The following is a 17,660-nucleotide window of genomic DNA, read 5'->3' on the forward strand; positions in this document are numbered from 1 at the left end:
AGGATGAAGCATGGTCACAGCGGGGTGGCACCCAATGCAGCTCGGGCCCATCACTGGTGCGTGGCTGGGGGGAAAGGCAGGACGATGACAATACGCCTCCCACAGAGGACAGCTTGTCCTTACCCCTGGGCAGCCTGGCACACATGAGCGACTACATGCTGCAGTGCCTGCGCAACGACAGCAGAGTTGCCCACATTTTAACGTGTGCGGACTACTGGGTTGCCACCCTGCTGGATCCACGGTACAAAGACAATGTGTACACCTTACTTCCTGCACTGGACCGTGATAGTAGGATGCGCGAGTACAAGCGCACGTTGGTAGATGCGCTACTGAGAGCATTCCCAAATGTCACAGGGGAACAAGTGGAAGCCCAAGGCCAAGGCAGAGGAGGAGCAAGAGGTCGCCAAGGCAGCTGTGTCACGGCCAGCTCCTCTGAGGGCAGGGTTAGCATGGCAGAGATGTGGAAAAGTTTTGTCAACACGCCACAGCTAACTGCACCACCACCTGATACGCAACGTGTTAGCAGGAGGCAACATTTCACTAACATGGTGGAACAGTACGTGTGCACACCCCTCCACGTACTGACTGATGGTTCGGCCCCATTCAACTTCTGGGTCTCTAAATTGTCCACGTGGCCAGAGCTAGCCTTTTATGCTTTGGAGGTGCTGGCCTGCCCGGCGGCCAGCGTTTTGTCTGAACGTGTATTCAGCACGGCAGGGGGCGTCATTACAGACAAACGCAGCCGTCTGTCTACAGCCAATGTGGACAAGCTGACGTTCATAAAAATGAACCAGGCATGGATCCCACAGGACCTGTCCATCCCTTGTGCAGATTAGACATTAACTACCTCCCCTTAACCATATATTATTGTACTCCAGGGCACTTCCTCATTCAATCCTATTTTTATTTTCATTTCACCATTATATTGCGAGGCTACCCAAAGTTGAATGAACCTCTCCTCTGTCTGGGTGCCGGGGCCTAAATATATGCCAATGGACTGTTCCAATGTTGGGTGACGTGAAGCCTGATTCTCTGCTATGACATGCAAACTGATTCTCTGGTGACATTAAGCCAGATTCTCTGTTACGGGACCTCTCTCCTCTGCCTGGGTGCGGGGCGTAAATATCTGACAATGGACTGTTGCAGTGGTGGCTGACGTGAAGCCTCTTTCTCTGCTATGACAAGCAGACTGATTCTCTGCTGACATGAAGACAGATTATCTGTTACGGGACCTCTCTCCTCTGCCTGGGTGCTGGGCCTAAATATCTGACAATGGACTGTTGCAGTGGTGGCTGACATGCAGACTGATTCTCTGCTGACATGAAGCCAGATCCTCTGTTACGGGTCCTCTCTCCTCTGCCTGGGTGCTGGGCCTAAATATATGCCAATGGACTGTTGCAGTGGTGGCTGACATGAAGCCTGATTCTCTGCTATGACATGCAGACTGATTCTCTGCTGACATGAAACCAGATTCTCTGTTACAGGACCTCTCTCCTCTGCCTGGGTGCCGGGGCCTAAATATCTGAGAATGGACTGTTCCAGTGGTGGGTGACGTGAAGCCAGATTCTCTGCTATGGGACCTCTCTCCAATTGATATTGGTTAATTTTTATTTATTTTATTTTTATTTTATTCATTTCCCTATCCACATTTGTTTGCATGGGATTTACCTACATGTTGCTGCCTTTTGCAGCCCTCTAGCCCTTTCCTGGGCTGTTTTACAGCCTTTTTAGTGCCGAAAAGTTCGGGTCCTCATTGACTTCAATGGGGTTTGGGTTCGGGACGAAGTTCGGATCGGGTTCGGATCCCGAACCCGAACATTTCCGGGAAGTTCGGCCGAACTTCTCGATCCCGAACATCCAGGTGTCCGCTCAACTCTACTGACAAGTAATCATTAATTCATACATACATAGCTACTACAACCACAATTCATTGTTCAAAACCAACATACAGTAAAGTGCTCAAGTAATGCCACCATTTACTACTAATTCTACTATTATATTAGTAAACATATGGTAGAGTACATAGGCAAATGCATGCTGATACACAATCACATAAATAGACAGTATTAGTTATCTGTGTCTTATCAACTGGGGTCCCTATAGAGATAGTAAAGTTATGTAATTTCTTACCTTTATCTATAATTCCTAATGGTATTTCCAGCTGTCCAGAGTATTTTATAGAAAATCTCGTAATGACCTAAAAATGAAAATTTGTAAGATTAAGTACAGTAAAAAATATAAGTTGGCTGATTAAACCTTTATATTTGGCAGCTTTAGAGGGAGGGACCCCTGTTGAAATTCCCAGCTGTTATCATCAAGGAAAGCTAGATATATCTACAGCAGGGACCAGCAACCTCTGGCACTCCAGCTGTTCTAAAACTACAACTCCCACAATCCTCCTTTCAATTCTGAGGGAGTTACAAGAAAAGCTGAGTAAATTTGAAGGCTGGGAGTTGTAGTTTCACAGCAGTAGGAGTGCTGAAGTATGCTGACCCCTGTCCAACAGCAACATGTAGTATTACATGGAAACCACTGAAGTCGATGAGAAACTGTCAGGTCCAACATGCATTCCAATCTGTCAGCAGCAGGTTATGGAGCAGGAGGAGCTGAGCAGATTGATACATAGTTTTGTAGCAAATTATTCAGTACAACCTTATGAATTTAAATATCTGTTCTAGAGATGGCCTTGCATTTCGTCCGGCGGTCGTTTTGCGGCGCCATATTCTTTTGCATTGCACCGAGCTTTGACCCATGACACATCCATCAGGTGGGACAGGACAGCCAATTGAGACGTTTCAGCACATGAACACACCCCCACCCTATAAAAGAACCCGATCTGGCAGCCATTTTACATTCTGTGTTTGGCCAGTGTAGGGAGAAGTTGGGACAGGCTGTTAGGGCGACCAAATGCTAGCTAATAGGGCCACAAACGTCCTTTTAAGGACAGGTATAGGTGTGCTATCGATAGGTGTGATATAACTAGAATATACTTTCTAACATAGAAAGTTTATTATGGTGCATTTGTATTGTGCAGCAATTGTGTGCGGTTCTGCTGCGATACTGCAGCTATATAGAGGGACAAGCGCTATTGGAACAACTATTTGCAACGGATGTGATATATGTACCTGTTACCCCCCAAAAACTGATTGAGGGGTGTGATATACTTTCTTCCACAAAATACTGATTGAGGGCTGCAATATACCTGCTGCCCCAAATAAACAGGGTGGTGTGATATAACTGTTGTGGCAAAAATAAATAAATTGAGTGGTGCGATATACCTGCTTCCACAAAATACTGATTAAGGGGTTTGATATACCTGCTTCCACAAAATATTGATTGAGGGCTGTGATATACCTGCTTCCACAAAATACTGATTAAGGGGTTTGATATACCTGTTTCCACCAAATATTGATTGAGGCCTGCAATATAACTGCTTCCACAAATACTGCTCTTCTCTAGACACTTAGGCACAGGGTCATTTTGAAAATGACAGGCAGAGGAAGAGGCATGCCGTTCAGCAGGGGTGGTAGGGGTCGGGCAGGTGCACCAGGCTGGAGCCTAAGTGAGAAGTTGCAGAAGGCGCGTGCGATTACTTCAAAGGGCGCACCAGAGTTGTTTGAGTGGCTCACTCACCCTTCCGCTTCTGCACCCTCCTCATCCTCTGTATCTGAACCCTACTCACTCACTCTCTGCTGTGTGCACCCCCAAAAACACCAGAACCACCACCAACATAGCCCCTTTACTGGAGTCAGAGGAAATTATTTTCCCATTCATTCCCAGACCTTACCGATGCACAGCAATTCTTGACATCGGATGAGGTAGCAACGGCCACCACCCAGCGGTCTGACGACAGTACCCATATCAGCCAAGGCAGGGAGGTCCCCGCTGTTGCTGCCTACTCTGAGATCTCAAATGTCAGTGGTGGTGAAGCTGACGATGATGATGTGTTGATGTACGTCACGTGGGTGCCCACAAGAGAGAAAGAGGAGAGAGAAAGGGGAGTTCAGAGTGAGAGATGGAGCAGCAGAGAGGCAAAAGAAAGAGAAGAAGCAGGCAAAGCTCGCAGAAGCGAGAAGCCCCTGGACTACTGGGTGTGCAGGCTTGACCTGTGGCCATAGCTAGCACATTTTGCCATGGAACTCTTGGCTTGCCCCTCTTCAAGTGTCCTGTCCGAAAGGACGTTCATAGCAGCAGGGGAAATCGTGACCGATAAGCGCACTAGCCTAGCTCAATGTGGACTACCTCACATTTCAAAAAATGAATGAGGCATGGATCTGGCCTACAATAAAATTGTTAACCAGTGACCGCCTAATGTACCTCCAGCCACATAAATCACAAGTTCTTTTCGGTCAGCTGAATGCCTAATTTTTTGGGCCTGTGCTCCAGTGGCCTACAGTAAAATTTTTATCCAGTGACTGCCTAATGTACCTCCAGCCACATAATCACAAGTTATTTTCTTCCAGGTTAATGCCTAATTTTTAAGGCCTGTACTTCAGTGGCCTACAGCAAAATTTTTATCCAGTGACCGCCTAATGTATCTCTAGCCAGGGCCGGTGTCAGCACCCGGCAAACCCGGGCAAATTCCGGGGCCCACTGCTCCTGAGGGGGCCCACTGAGCTGCTATGACCACTTCCATCAATACAGATGGAAGAACTCATTGCTGGCATTTCACTTACGCAGTACCCCGCTGGTGGGCCCTCTGAGTCACATAAGGCTTCCTGCTTCAGAGCTTCAGACACTCTTCACTCCATTCAGCAGAGCAGCAGGTTACCTTACCAGCTTCAGACACGCACAGTTTGTCATTGAGTCTGCACTGTGACTGTCTCTTCTTTGTGGGACAGGAGGGGGAGGGGAACTCTTCGAGCTGCTGCTGGATTCTGCTTCATGCTATTTAGTTGTTTTACTGCTTCATTAAGTAGTTTACCTCCATGACACCTGCCCCCCCCCCCCCATATCCTGTCCTATCTCATCCTCATGGATCCCCTTGTGTCTCCTTTCCTCCCTCATGTATCCAGAGCTCCTGTTCCACCCTCCTATTTCCTGTTGTTGCCCTGCACAGACCCTCCTGCCACTACTTCTTGTATGAATCCCCCTCAGAGCCCCTTCCACCTACTTGCTGTGTTCACCCATCCTGTCCATCCAGGGCCTGGGCCCCTGTCTCACTCCTCTGCCTCTCATTATGGTGGAGTCTGAACCAAATTCACCATAAGGACCTTCTAACATCACAGGGTCATGTGAATGTGCCCCCCACCCTGTACTGTGCCACCCACCCCGTACTGTGCCACCCACCCCATACTGTGCCCCTTACCCTGTACTGTGCCCCATTATACCCTGCATTGTGCCCTCTTACCACACCCTGTACAGTGCCCCTAGTCATTCCCTGTACTGTGCCCTCTTATACCCTTTTATCCAGTCACTGTATGGCGGTGTTATCCGGTCACTGTATGGCGGTGTTATCCGGTCACTGTACAGAGGTGTTATCCGGTCACTGAATGGCAGTGTTACCCGGTCACTGTACAGAGGTGTTATCCGGTCACTGTATGGCGGTGGTATCCAATAACTTTATGACCATAACCGTATCCCTTTCCCTGCCCACGCCACCTTTTTTAGACCTGTCATGAGCGGGAAAAAGATGCAGATTGCAGTGCTAAGGACCTTTACGCCACATTATGTGTCAGAAATACGCCTAATATAGACATATTTCTATATAATAAATGACCCCCTAATTGTATTATTATTCGGGGGTAGGGCTAATATCTTTTAGATTATATAGATTCTAGTGTATTATACTGTTCCCTGTATTTCCCAGTAGATAAATGATCCTTGGGAAACACAGTCCTCATCCCTGACCAGCAGGACCAGGTAGCGCTCTGTGTACTGGTGCTTATTCTCATACTAAAGTTGGGTTCACATCCCATTTTTGCCATCCATTTAATGCATCCCAAAAATGTATACGTTAACAGATGCCTAAGACTGATGCCGTACAGTGGCGTCCGTTCTCCATTGCAAAAAATATGTGTTAACGTATGCATTTTTTTACTGGACTCTGCAGGATACAAAAACATGGAGTGCTGTACATTTTTATACATGAAACCGATAGGAAAAACATGCGCGGGGGGCGTACTAAAATTTTCTGTGGGGCCCAGTCAGTTCCAGCTACATCACTGCACAGCTCCTTCTCTCCTCCAGGCCCGACCCAGCAGTGACTTCATGACGTGTGTCTCACTGCTGCAGTGGGCCTGAGGAGAGAAGGAGCGCAGGGAGCTGCGGTTAGTGAATGACAGGACCGCCGGCTCCCCTGCGCTCCAGCAATGATAGGTATGTGAGGGGGCCACTGGGGGTCTTTACACTGTGAGGGCCCCTTACACAGTATAATAACCCCCAGTGCCCCCCATTTAGTATAATGATCTCCAATGACCCCCCATTTAGTAGGATGACCACTAGAGCCCCCATTCAATATAATGACCCCCCAGTGCCCCCTCCATATAGTATATGCAGCCACTGGGGGTCATTATTCTGAATAGAGGGCTACTGTAGGGTCATTATACTGTGTGTGGGGACACTGGGGGTCATTATACTGTGTTTGGAAGCATAGGGGGGTCATTGTACTGTGTGAAGGGCCATTAGTGGTCATTATACTGTATAGGGGCCACTGGTGGTCATTATACCATGTGGGAACAATAGAGGGACATGTAAATGTACAAAAATGCCTCAAGGGGGCCCACTGGGATTTATTGCCCAAGGGCCCACATGAACCCGGAGCCGGCCCTGCCTTCAGCCACATGTTCTTTTCTGTCAGGTGAAGGCCTAAAAACGTTCTAGGCTCCAGCAGGGCACATTTTTGAGAGTTTCCCTTTAAGACGCATAAAAATGGCCCCTGATTAAAATACATATTTATTGTGGGAATTTTGGTCATTGATCCCCCTCTGGCATGTCACTGTCCATGTTGTGGGACTATTTGTGCACTTCTAGTAAGTATTTGGTGGCTGCAAATAGGACCTGAAGGTTTTTCAGGTTCGCCTGCCATTAAAGTCAGAGGGTCCCGCCACAAACGCGCAGTTCGCGAACATTTGATGCGTTCGCAAACCATCCCGGCCGATGTTCGTCCATTACTAATCTGTTCTTTCTATTTTTAGGCATCCAGTGAGTGGTCGTAGTAAGTGATTGACAGCTACTGTATTTCTGGATGCACATTCATACAGGGAAGCCTGTCAATCACTGCTAAGACTGCACACTGGACTCCAGTCCTAAGCATAGAAAGAGAAGGGATTTCAAGCATTAAATTACAAGTTATAATTACAATTATATTTCAAACTGCTCAGCTCCTCCTGTTCTATAAAATGACTGTGGTAGATTAGATAGCATTTTCAATATGACTGGTTCCGTTTAGAGGCATTATATACTACAAAGAATGTGGGTGGTTTCAGCCCGCACAACCCTGTATGCAGGTGCTCATTGCTATGGCGAAATACAGATACAAACGCAAAAACACAAATGCAATCGCACTCTGGTGCTCATTGCATACAGGGTTGTGCGGGCTGAACCCCCCACATTCTTTGTAGTATATATTGGAGGCGTGGCGATCTCCATGCAGCCATGCACACCTGACCAGTTATTTTGCCCTGGCGGCTGGTTTTAAAGTCAGTATAAAACTGAGTCTGCTTATATTGCACCTACCAGTAGCCATTTTGGCTCCAGGAGAAGTATATCGTGGGCTCAGCATGCATGTTGGTACTTGCATCCCTGGATCCGATGAAAGCTGTTATGGCACCGGACGGGGTTAAAAGCAGAGTGTGCCTGGCGTGCATGCTGTACCTGCGCTCTCTGGACTTTGTGTGGCTGTCGTGGCCCACAACAGGTAGGAACTAGTGTTAGGGACCACTCATTAAGGCGACCTTGACGTGGTGAGTGGCTTATTACGCTTTGGCCAAAATGTACACCAATGCCTTATTCAACATCCAGCTTAAAGGCAGGGCAGAGTGCTGGTTTGCAGAGTGCGATTGCATTTGTGTTTTTGCGTTTAGAGGCATTGCCCCATCTCACTGTCTTACCTCCTTTGATATTTTTGTGCTTGCTATTTCCTGGATATTGAGCCAGGTTGATGGTCACGTCTCTTACCTGGTGCATACATGCTTTGGATGCTGCCAATACCATTTTTTTTAGAAGCATCAGGGTTTAGCAGCTGTGTGAGCTCTGCAGTTCTGTTGAACAGCTTTGCCCTCAAGATGTCCCAAAGAACTCAGTGGAGCTGCTTAGTGTTGTGGATGAAAGGCAGGAGATGTAGGTTCAGTGGTTGGTAGATGGTGCTGGAGTCAGTGACCAGGCCAGTTGTAGAACATAGACAAGTCTCTCTTTACTAAAGTGCAGAATGGGAGTTGTAGTACATCCAGTAGTATTAAACACTGTTCCAAACAATTCAAAGTGCAAATCTTCCCAGATAGCATTGTTTGGATTTAAGCAACGATGGGGGTTGTAGTACTCCTCCTTTCTATGTTTCCAAAATCTCTTTCTGCAGAAACTAAAGCTGGCAATAAAGTTCTTGTGATGTAAATGTGTCTATATTTCCCAGCTGAGGGGCACAGGATTGGGGTCCATTCACACGTCCGCAACGTGTTTTGCGGATCCACAAAACACGGACAGCGACAATGTGCGTTCCTCATTTTCGGACTGCACATTGCCGGCACTAATAGAATATGCCTATTCTTGTCCGCAATTGCCTATTCTTGTCCGAATATGCCTATTCTTGTCCGGACAAGAATAAGACATGTTCTATTTTTTTCGGGCGGGAACGGAATTGCGGACCCGGAAGTGCGGGTCCGCAATTCCATGTCCGGGCAGCACAGCAGAAATTAATGTGTCCGAGATTCTGTTCTGCAAAATGCAGAACGAAATTGCGGACGTGTGAATGGACCCTTAGGATGAGGACCAGACTGTGTCCAACTGTGAAAAGTGTATTAGTAATGTTCCTCTCGCAGTAAAGTCTCCATCAGCCTTAAAAAGCAAATACCTTATACACTGACTCCAATGCTCAGCCATGCAGAATCAGGACCTTCTAGGTTCTTTCTTTCTCTCTCTGGTGTACTGTAAAGTAGGGATGGCTTTCTTGATGTACACATATCAGTGATTTTCTGGGACGTAGGCCTAGTCCTCTGAGGAGTGAGCACATGTAGCTTCTACCACTTCCTCAGTTAACACACTACTGGGGGTGGAGATAAGTCTATCTCCAAGATTTCTACAAGGCCTGAGTCAGGGTAGTTAACCCCTTGCAGATCCATACAAGACCATATTGGGTAATACAATGAATTCAAGTTCATTAATTAATATCATTCAGCAAAAACTAATTGCAAATACCCGATTCTGGGCCACTGCATCATACTTCAAGGTATATAGTGTACAGCTAACTACCATTACTACTGCATGTATACTGCTTTCTACCATACTAATGTACTGTACTGCTCTCTTCCCATACTAGATGCATGGTACTGCATGTACTGCACTGCTCTGTACCTGTAATACATGTACTGCACTCTATGTGCACCACATGTCTCTACCTGTACTACATGTACTGTATTGAACTTTACCTGTCTGACATGCACTGTACTGCTCTCTACCTGTACTACATGTACTGTACTGCACGCTACTAGTACTATATGTACTGTGATGCTCTGTAGCTGTACTGTATGTATTCTAATGCACAAATCCATAAATGATCCTTATAGTTTCAAAGCACCAAGTGTGTTTATTCGCCAAAAAGCATCATAACAAAGTGATGTTTTGACTCTAGTGAGTCTTTTTCAAGGCTTGAATAGACACACTTGGTGCTTTAAAACTATAAGCAGTGCTGCGGATCATTTGAGGATTTCGACTTTGGGACTCTTGAGCCAATCAGTTCTTTGTATGTATTCTAATGCACTCCCTATTTACTGTATGTACTTAGAAGTATAAGTTTGTTTTTGCTTTTTTGGAGCAGCTTATTTTTCTTTGATCTTTTTTTTTTCTCTGATTTGTGGTTGAAACTTTGGGGGGAATTTATCATTCTCCCACGCCATTTTTCTGGCTTCATAAAGTTGCAAAACCAGCTTATGCAACTTTTAAAATTCCATTGCAACTTTTGTAGTTGCATCTGGCAGTTTTACACCACCTTCGCCAGGTTTCCATAAAGGGTGTGTGATGATGCTGGAGCGTGGACGTGGCTGTTGGCATTCATCATTATTTATGTCAGAATATTTACTGCCATAGATTTCAGTCTGGCGCATGGACTGCTGGAAAGGCATTTAATAAATGATGAGGCCTGCTCCGCGTCAAACATTAAATGCTTCCTCCAGCAATGCAGGTCCTATCACGCCGGTCTTAATAAATCAGGGCCTTAGTCTTTGGATGCAAAAAGTTATGTCCCATGTTATATTTTCTAGCTAATATGGTTGTTCCATTAAATCCTGATGCAGCTGGTATGGTAAAAATAATGCAAACATTTATTACTGAAATACCCATCTTTCCTTGGTACTCACCAGATAATGTAAATGAAGATGGCTGACTCCTTCCTGTAGTTGTTTTTGTTTGATGATATAATCAACCTTCACTTCTTGCTGCCCATCACATGGGAGGATAGCACCCGGAGGATGGATCTTAATAAAGCTGCTAATATCAGAAATAAAAGGTGATAATTCCAGGTGTGCAAACACATTGCTGGGAACTTTAGAGTCAGACTGATCAGGAGGTGTGTAGTCGGTTTGGTTTACAGTTGCCTGGAAGAAAAGTAATAAAATTGTTAAACGTATCTCTAGACATTCCTCCCGATCCAGCTCTTAGTTTCCTTAAGAAACAAAGTTTGCCTTATCATTCTTTTTTGGATTGGCTTATCTATATTTTTACTAGTTAAAACCAGATTCTTAAAAATATTATCTTTACATTAAAAAAAAAAAAATTCAATTATTACATTTTTCTGATTATTAATTCTATTTCCTGCACATGTTTGGGGGCAGCTACCTTTGTATTACTGCAGCTTCATGGACATGACTTCTATAGGTGGGGATGGCGGGCATGCTTTGTGGCAGAGGCCATTATGCAGGGAGGGGAGGAGGTAAGCCAAGACCTTGACCTGTTCTAAATGGTGAATCCTGTGTTATTTGCCTTCACCTTTATAATTGTTACATTTAAAAATAATAAAGAAAATCTGCCTGTGATGATAATGTAGTGACTGCTGAGAAGTGATCTCTACAGAATGTGTCAGCATATTATTATACATATTATTGAGGCTTTGTAACCAATTTCAGGATTTTATTTTACAAAATATAGATGAAAACATGGAAAACACAATACAATACATTTCTTTTAAAGGTCATCAGTGAGCGGGGCAGTGAAATATGGAAAATATGGAAGACAAGAGACGATAAGGAATGAATAGTATTAGATAAAACAAAGGAAGGAGGGAGTAGCATTTTCTGTTCTCATGATGTAGCTGTTTTCCATTGTAAGTTTTTGTTAAAGGGGTTCTGCACTTTGTTTAAACAGATGATCTATCCTCTGGATAGATCATCAGCTTCTGATCGGTGGGGGTCCGACACCTGGGACCCCCACCGATCAGCTATTTGAGAAGGCAGCGGCGCTCCAGTAGCGCTGCGGCCTTCTCGCTGTTTACCGCAGGCCCAGTGACGTCACGACTAGTATCACTGGCCTGGGCGGGGCTAAGCTCCATTCAAGTGAACAGAGCTTAGCCCTGCCCAGGCCAGCGGTACTAGTCGTGACGTCAGTGGGCCTGCGGTAAACAATGAGAAGGCCGCGGCACTGCTGAAGCGCCGCTGCCTTCTCAAACAGCTGATCGGCGGGGGTCCCGAGTGTCAGACCCCCGCCGATCAGAAGCTGATGATCTATCCAAAGGATAGATCATCAGTTTAAACAAAGTGCAGAACCCCTTTAATATAGAGACTTGTATTTACTTAATGGGTCACTGGTAGATGGATATTTACTTTATTGCTTAAGCAAAGAAATAGAAATAAATTAAACAACTGGTACATACTGTGCAGTATACTGTGCCCTTCCAGCCAGTAGTATCGTCTATATTGAAGGAAGCTATTCCATCTGGGCCTGTCACCAGGGGTTTGACTATTCTGTCAGGTTTAGAGCTACAATTGAGGTGGACTAGTTTTCCTGGGATGACGGTGTCCCTGGCATCCGATACTTTAACCTATATATTGAATGATAGAGGTGGTTAGCAGCAAATTGTTCACAACATTGATAGTGGACGATGTGTTGATGAGATCACTTGAGTAAAGATGTGATGTAGTGTAAGTCACCTGGATTCTCATTGGGATTCCTGGCTTGTAAGTGGTGTCGGAGCCAAAAATATAGACGTTAACATTTTCATCTAAGATTCTGGTGTCAGTTGTTGTTGATAACTCAATTCCTATATGAAGAAGGAACATTTATTAGTTATAACAAAAAAAACTGGCAGAAGACTTCTCAAGATGTTTACAATGGCAAGATGGACCATAGGGCAAGCAAAATGTTAATTGCAATCAAACCATCATTTTAAAGGGCTTCAAAAAAATACGCCTGTATGTATCTCTATTTAGGGCTTTTAGCTATTATAAAATAAGGTTCCATCCTCATCTCCTGGTCTAGCATAACCAGCTTGGTCATGAATCACATTATTTGAGTGGACTACAGCAGTGGTCCCCAACCTTTTTTGCTCCAAGGACCAGTTTCATGCAAGACAATTTTCCCAGGGACCTGGTGGGGTGTGGGGGGGTTCTGGCTGGGATTTAGGTGGTGGGAGGGTCTTAGGGGGGCGCTGGTCGGCGCTGACTGATTCACGTGCATAACAAAACACAAGGTGCAAAATAAAATATATAACACTATATAACGATTACATATATTACATTGATATTTCCCTGCCTTTATTTCAAGCTGACATGGTAACTATATCTGAATTGTCTGCACAAAACTGACTAGGGTCTAATGGCCACTGGTCTCTGCTGTACTGGTCTCTTCTGCACTGGTCTTTGCTGCACTGGGCTCTGCTGCACTGGTCTCTGCTGCACTGGTCTCTGCTGCACTGGTCTCTGCTGCACTGGTCTCTGCTGCACTGGTCTCTGCTGCACTGGTCTCTGCTGCACTGGTCTCTGCTGCACTGGTCTCTGCTGCACTGGTCTCTGCTGCACTGGTCTCTGCTGCACTGGTCTCTGCTGCACTGGTCTCTGCTGCACTGGGCTCTGCTGCACTGGGCTCTGCTGCACTGGTCTCTGCTGCACTGGTCTCTGCTGCACTGGGCTCTGCTGCACTGGGCTCTGCTGCACTGGGCTCTGCTGCACTGCTGATATTTTCAAGGTGACATGGAAGAGGAACTGCAGGTCATTCTCTTGCTCACTCCCTCAGATACTAGCTGAAACTGGATGCCGACAACCCCCCTCCCCCCTCGGGCCGTCATGTTTATTTCCATTGGTGGGGCAGTGGGACCTAACCAATTCCTCCCTCCCAAGCCCTTTTCAGCATTTTTATTGGTGGGGCAGTGGGACCTAACCCCCTTTTAAAGCATTTTCATTGGTGGCAGTGGCTGGCCGGCGTCACAGTTGGAAGCAAGGAACGCGCTGTGTGTGATGTGCGCGTTGGGCATGCATGTGCCTGGCGTCTCCGCTCCTTTGTATTGCCGTGGCCCGGCAAACAATCTTCCAAGGCCAGGTTCTGGGCCGCGGCCCGGCGTTTGGGGACCGCTGGACTGCAGTACATGTAATACTACAATTCACAAGACAAGCCCTCTGTTATTTAAAGAGAAAAATATCTATCACCTATCCACAGGTGATGAGACCCTCCACAGATCCCAAAAGCATGGGGTTGCCAAGTCCTCTCTCTGAATGAAGTGGTAGTGCGCATGTCACTCTACTTTATATACCCAGCATACATAACTTGTTCCTTTAGTAGAATAGCATAGGTGCTGAATGAATCTCCGTGTGATAAAAAAAGACATCACAATCTTTTGATTTAAAAAAAATCTTTTGATAAAAAAAAGGGGTTGTAGCCAGTTAAAAAATGAATGGGGATTTGTCACCAGTTTTCTGCTGCTAAGTTCTAACAGCTCCAGCACATGCCAATGAGTCCCTATAGTTTATAACCATATGAATCAGCGGCAGATGAGTGGGACAATTCAGAAGCTCATGAATATCAGGACTTGTTCGGTATGCACTCGAGCTGTTTAGTGGAAGATTTTATCAAAACATCTGGGTCAATCAAACAAAGTGACCCAGAATTTCGCTAAGGAGACCTGTGAGTATTTGCCCTTAGTTAGGACACTATAAAACTGGTGATTGATTCCCTTTAAAGAAAGCACCTATTGTGATCACCCGTTGCTCTTATTCTTATATTTACCAGATCCCCAGTGGTCTCTATTTCCCGGTCCAGGCTGTTTCAATAAGAATTTCTAGCTCAGCCAATCACTCCCTCAAGCAGTGACTGGCTGAGCAGGTATTTCCTGCATGTTGATATAGGACCAGGAAGTAGAGACCAGCACAAATATGGAAGCATCGGCAGGATATTGCACAGTTGCTTATAGCTTCTTTATTTTTTAATCTACTCTAAGTCCAAAATATTTTCCCTTCTGGATGAAGTGGTGGACTCTGCACCTTTTGGAGAACTGATGGCTTGTGCCGAGCCGAGGTGAAGAGTCCCAAGCCATCATTTTTTTGCCAAAAAGGCTGTACCTGCTCTGCACAAATATGTAGAACAGAAGGTGGGACAGTCCTTGAGCCTGTCGGTTTCTGCCAAAGTGCACAGCAGCTCTGACGTGTGGAGTTGTAACTACGGTCAGGGACATTGCATGTCCTTTACGGCCCACTGGGTGAATGTGGTTCCTGCACAGCCACACCAGCAACTTGGCCAGGTGTTGCCGCTTCTAACTCCACATTCTCACGCCGCTGGTCCTGCTACAATGTCCGCCTCTGCCTCCTCATCCTCCACCGTGTCCTCAGCCTCCACTGCAGGGACAATTCCCAGTGCTCCTCCAGCATACCACATGTGCAGGGCACGGAAGTGTCACGCTGTTTTGCACCTTGCTTGCCTGGGCGAATGGAGTTACACAGGGGAGAAACTGCTTTGTGTCCTTCATCAAGAAATCGACTCCTGGCTTTCTCCGCAAAAACTAAAAATCGGAAACATGGTGACCGACAATGGGAAGAACATTGTGTCGGTGCTGCATCAAGGAGGGCTGAGCCATGCGCCCTGCATGGAACACGTGTTCAATCTGGTTGTCAAGCGGTTCGTGAAGTCTTCCACCCATCTGCAAGACATCCTAAAAATGGCCAGGAAACTTTGCATGCACTTCAGCCACTCGTACACCGCAAAACACACCCTCCTTGAGCTGCAGAGGCAGAACGGCATCCCCTAACATAGGCTGATATGCGATGCTTCCACCCGTTCGAATTCTACCCTACATATGTTGGACCGACTGTACGAACAGAGAAAGGCCACAAATGATTTCCTGATGATCCAAGCGGACAGGAGTACTCCCCTGTGTAACTTCGATGTCAGCCAGTGGCAGCTCATGCATGACACCTGCCGTTTGCTCAGGCTCTTTGAGGAGGCCACGTTATTTGTCAGTCGCCAGGACTATGGGATGAACAATGTTATTCCACTGCTTCATGTACTGGAACAGATGCTGGTAAATCTGGATGGTCAGGGGACTGGAGATGTGGCGCTTAGATCTCACGGCCACGTAAGACCTGTGGGGGCTGAACTGGAGGAGGAGGAGGACATTAGAGCACAAGCAATGTATAGCGAAATGGGTGGTGTTTCTACACAGGGGACAGGAGATGAGGAGCAGGAGCAGTCAGAGGAACTACAGGGCAATGAGGAAGAAGAGGCAGAGGACTCAGACACACTGTGGCAGTATGCAGTGGAGATGGAGGCAGGGAGTCACTCCAAGTCACTTGCGCAAATGGCCCGCTGCATGCTCACTTGCTTGGGTAGTGACAGCTGAATTGTCACCATTCGGCAGCGGGATTACTTCTGGCTCTCCACCTTGTTGGACCTTGCTACCGTTCCAAAATGGGGGCCTTTTTTACACCCGCTGAGAGGGAGGAAAAACTGAACTACTATAGAGACATCCTATGTAGTATGTTGGCGGCTGCCAATCTGCGCCATCGTCCATCCTCTCACAGGGCTGACCAGGGGTGCCCTCTGTGCTCACATTTCACAGCCATGGCTGCTGGGGAGGGGTGGGGTGGTAGGAGCAGTACCAACTCCATCAGCAGCAGCCTGAGTCTAGAGTCGCTGATGAGCAGCTTTCTTCACCCGCCTAGTGAAGAAACTACTTACCAGCAGCAGCATCTAGACCTGGAGCAGAACCTGAACCAGCAGGTGGTGGCATACTTGGAGTTCACCCTGCCAGCCGTCAATGAAGAACTGCTGGACTACTGGGCAGCCAAACTAGATTTGTGGCCACAACTGGCCGAGTTTGCCCTGGAAAAGCTGTCCTGCCCGGCCAGTAGTGTGGCATCAGAGCACGTGTTTAGTGCGGCGGGGGCCATAGTTACCCCAAGAAGAACTCGCCTGTCCGCTTAAAATATGGAGAGACTGACCTTTGTCAAGATTAATAAGGCGTGTATCAGCTAGGATTTCCACCCACCAATTCCTGATGCATCAGTCTAGATCAGGTATGCTGCTGCCACCTCCAGACTCTGTCATTGTACCACTCTGTGGTCTCATCATATTGCTGCCACCTCCACACTCTGTCATTGTGCCACTTTGCGGCCTTCTGATGCTATCACCACCTACAGACTCTGTCATTGGGCCACTCTGTGTGTCTCCTCATGCTGCTGCCACTTCCACACTGTCATTGTGCCACTCTGTGGCCTCCTCATGCTGCTTTTACCTCACCACTATGTCATAGGGCCACTCTGTAGACTTCTCATGCTGTTCCCACCCTCCCCACTTCATGATGGCCACTATTTTGCCTTTCGGACTGGCTGACATCATCATTTATTTTACCTTTCTTCTGATCTGTCAGAAGGAAGGAAAAATGAGACGCACAATGGATCCTGTCTGTGTAGCAGCTGTAAGGCCTGTATGTTCCTATCAAAATTGGCTTGTGATTTGGTAGCCAAAAGCAGGAGTGGATACAAAACACAGAAGACATGCAAAGATTTCATTCACGTGTCATCTCTGTTTTGGATCCACTCCAGCAGGTGGTGGCATACTTGGAGTTCACCCTGCCAGCCGTCAATGAAGAACTGCTGGACTACTGGGCAGCCAAACTAGATTTGTGGCCACAACTGGCCGAGTTTGCCCTGGAAAAGCTGTCCTGCCCGGCCAGTAGTGTGGCATCAGAGCACGTGTTTAGTGCGGCGGGGGCCATAGTTACCCCAAGAACAACTCGCCTGTCCGCTTAAAATATGGAGAGACTGACCTTTGTCAAGATTAATAAGGCGTGTATCAGCTAGGATTTCCACCCACCAATTCCTGATGCATCAGTCTAGATCAGGTATGCTGTTGCAAAACTACAACTCCCATAATTCCCTGACAGCCTACAGCTTTCATCCTACAGAAGGGCATCGTGGGAGTTGTAGTTTTACAACAGCTGGAGGGCCGCAGGTTGAGAATGCCTGGTCTGGATCATCCATGGTGCCACACCAACACTTTGACAAAAGAGACCGGTTTCTTCTGGCTACTAT

General features: G+C 46.7%; 1 protein-coding gene across 6 annotated transcripts in view; it reads right to left on the reverse strand.

The window, feature by feature from the left end:
- Positions 1 to 17,660, reverse strand: part of LOC122940143 (alpha-2-macroglobulin-like) — a 201,401-nt gene that overhangs the window by 140,966 nt on the left and 42,775 nt on the right. For all 6 annotated transcript variants that reach the window (XM_044296537.1, XM_044296538.1, XM_044296535.1 and 3 more), the window contains 4 exons: positions 12,294 to 12,403; positions 12,017 to 12,184; positions 10,509 to 10,745; positions 2,131 to 2,197 (listed from right to left, as the gene is read on the reverse strand). In XM_044296537.1, the coding sequence (XP_044152472.1) occupies positions 2,131 to 2,197; positions 10,509 to 10,745; positions 12,017 to 12,184; positions 12,294 to 12,403 (582 nt within the window). The remainder of the gene's footprint in view (positions 1 to 2,130; positions 2,198 to 10,508; positions 10,746 to 12,016; positions 12,185 to 12,293; positions 12,404 to 17,660) is intronic.

Source organism: Bufo gargarizans, chromosome 6 (assembly GCF_014858855.1).
Source record: "Bufo gargarizans isolate SCDJY-AF-19 chromosome 6, ASM1485885v1, whole genome shotgun sequence".
NCBI lineage: Eukaryota > Metazoa > Chordata > Amphibia > Anura > Bufonidae > Bufo > Bufo gargarizans.